Source organism: Gavialis gangeticus, unplaced genomic scaffold (genome assembly GCF_001723915.1).
Source record: "Gavialis gangeticus isolate Ggan-Ray unplaced genomic scaffold, GavGan_comp1, whole genome shotgun sequence".
In the NCBI taxonomy this organism is placed as follows: Eukaryota; Metazoa; Chordata; order Crocodylia; family Gavialidae; genus Gavialis; species Gavialis gangeticus.
This window is the reverse complement of record NW_017729013.1, coordinates 821,421-824,202: the sequence shown is the minus strand read 5'-3', so window position 1 is coordinate 824,202 and position 2,782 is coordinate 821,421. Positions and strand designations below refer to the sequence as shown.

Below are 2,782 nucleotides of genomic sequence, written 5' to 3'. Positions count from 1 at the left end.
TCTTAATAGAAATGACCTCACATCAAACTACAAAACACCAATCTATCTGAGTCCCAGAGGAATTGTATAAAATATGACAGCCGAATTCGAGGTGCAAAACTTGGGACTTTTGTTTACTGACATACAGCCTTGCTTTCCCCCCGGCACAATGCCTTACCATGTCCCTATCCAAACATCTCTATTGTAATACAAACCATATTTCTCAAGAATATCAGCAGCTGCAGCAGCTTTCACCACACCTAATTCATCAGAGTCCTATGAAACGGTGCTTAATCTCCCACTTGAACATCAAACAATGTGTTTAGAGGAAAACCTGAAAGGTTCTCCCTCTTTGGAAGCAGCTGAAGAGATTTATTAGGTCCCTGCTACAACCATAACCATTTGTAAAAATTAAGAGCACCTAAAAATCCCCAAATCTCTTTATAGCTTTTGACCTGTCTGTATATTTGCCATGGCATCACATGCAAAGAGGCCACACTGCTAGGAAGGTCTACTGTAGGCTACTATTAATCGGCTTCTTCCTCATCAATGTTAAAAGAACACCCCAAAGCAGCTGTCACGGAGAAAAAAAGCCCAAACCCATCTGGCTGTTCTGTTTCCACTTCACCTTGACCAAAAGGTATTTTTAGCTCTACGGACATATCTGCCAATACATTCACCTTCTTTCTTTTTGAGGGACAATTTCTGACAACCAGCAGCGTGTACCTTATACAGCCAAGGTTGAGGGGAAGAACTCAGGCAGCCAGAGTCAGGTTTCCAAATATATCAACATTTTTCTCACGCGCTTGCTCTCTCTCTCTTTTTATTTCTTGTCATGTTAGGTCTGGCTCTCAGATCCTGGCCCTGTTAGGTCTGGGCCCCCCCCAAGAGCCACATCCTGATTCCATTGGTCATTGGCTTCAATTATCCCAGGATTCAGCCCCTAATTAAACAAGAAGATCCCACACACTAAAGACATTGGCATGCATTTGCAGGACAGAGCGTTTGGGCACCTGCATTGAAATCAATGGGCCTCGTCATGTAAGTAAATCTGACAGGACTTGGTCCAAATGCTGTTATCTCAGAAAGCAGCATAGATTATTCTTCAAATCAAACAGACTCTCCAGTCTGCTCAGTCCCGGCAAATAGCATGTTACATTGTGCCAGAAATGTGAACAAAAGCAATTTTTTGGTGCAGCGCACAGCATCGGTGAATAAATAGCTGGAAAATCTGTATGCGACACGCCTATCTTGCAAATTTGCATGATACCCATGTTAGGTCAGTAGGGCTCAGTGAGGAAAATGGGATGAATCTGCAGCTGGCACAAGCTACCTCACCACATAGACCTCAGCCTGTCCTAAAGAAAACATTCAAGCAGAGGGCCCAAAGAGGGATCCCAACAGCTGGCAAGTATGATACCTATCACTGGCAGCTCCAGTCCTGCCAGATGTGCTCAATCATACACCTCAGTGTGGAAGCATTCAATGCATCTAGACTTTAACTTGCTTCACAGACCTAAGTTCCTGGGAAAGCTTTGGAAACAACTGCTAGCACCACATGTTTTGATGGCCTCTCCCAAGCTACTTCTCATTTCCTATGGGTCTTTCGCCAGCCATCTTGCTGTGGTCAGAAGTGGTTTCAGGAGGGACTTGCCTGCCCTGTGCTTTGAATAATAATGCATTCTGTTCTTGGTGCACAGGTTGACTATTTATTCCCACACAGAACCCCTCTGAAGTTTTTCGTTAAGACTAGGCTGCCTAACAATCCTAATGCCACAGACTGCAAGGAACAAGGATACAAGCTTTAGCTCCCAGATGCCTGTCGAGTCCCTCCATCTCCCAACCTCCTCCCAAAAAAAGGGGAGAAAGACTTGGTACCTTTTTAGCCAAGGCCTTTAAACTGTCGAGAAACCTTTGCCAGAAATCCTTGAAGAGTGGACGGTCGATTTTCTTCAGGCTATCTTTGGTGCTGGCATCCACGCTGACATACAGTTGTGTTACTGGCTCAAGGTTTCTTGAAAATAAAAAGGAGAAAGGAATCGTTATTTTTCAGACATTATAGCTAACTGGATTTATGGTTTCTTACAGAAGGGCCCCTAAGATATAATCTCTCTGAGCAAGCTGCTATGCTGAACTCTGCTCTGCTACCAGAAGCAAAGCAGAACATCATAGTACTTTTGGTGCGAAGTTCAGCAGCAGATCTTTACCCTTCAATGGAGACCAAACAACCACAAGAGAAAAAAACCCAGAAGAGACCTCCATCAAATAACTTGTGCAAAGTACAACGTAACATCAACTGCTGATGACTCAAATGATACTTTAATGACCTCTCCCCAAAAAAGGAGCATCTTCTTTTTTTCAAGTACAGTCGTAAAACACTAATTAAGAAACATCTTCCCAAGTGGCCCAATCAAAGGAGAAAATGTCAGTGGTTCTGCAGGAAGCATTTAAAAGTCTGCTTCATACTGGAACATTTGCAATCCAAAAGCCTTAAAACATGCCCTGTCCAGCCAGGAGGCAGTCCTATTTGGCAGTCCTACGCTATTCAGTGGAGGTCACCCAACAAGGTGCTTACAGATCTCCCTGCTGACAGGTAGATGTAAGGCTCTACGAGTGTAAGCAGCACGCAAACACGGAAAACAAAGCAGTAAAAATAGTGGTAAGGATGTGCTCACGGTCCTTCAGAAAGGACCTGGCAAAACTCCACAGCAAAACCTGTAAAAGAGTTTAGAAATTTTGCACAGGCATGACTATAAATAGCCTTATGAGACCTGAGACCTACCACAATACATAGAATGGTGAT

General features: G+C 43.7%; 1 protein-coding gene across 2 annotated transcripts in view; it reads right to left on the bottom strand.

Annotated features, from left to right (window-relative positions):
* LOC109293449 (S-adenosyl-L-methionine-dependent tRNA 4-demethylwyosine synthase-like) overlaps positions 1-2,782 on the bottom strand; it is a 172,609-nt gene that overhangs the window by 99,963 nt on the left and 69,864 nt on the right. For both annotated transcript variants that reach the window (XM_019511364.1, XM_019511365.1), the window contains exon 13: positions 1,858-1,993. In XM_019511364.1, coding sequence (XP_019366909.1) covers positions 1,858-1,993 — 136 coding nt within the window. The remainder of the gene's footprint in view (positions 1-1,857; positions 1,994-2,782) is intronic.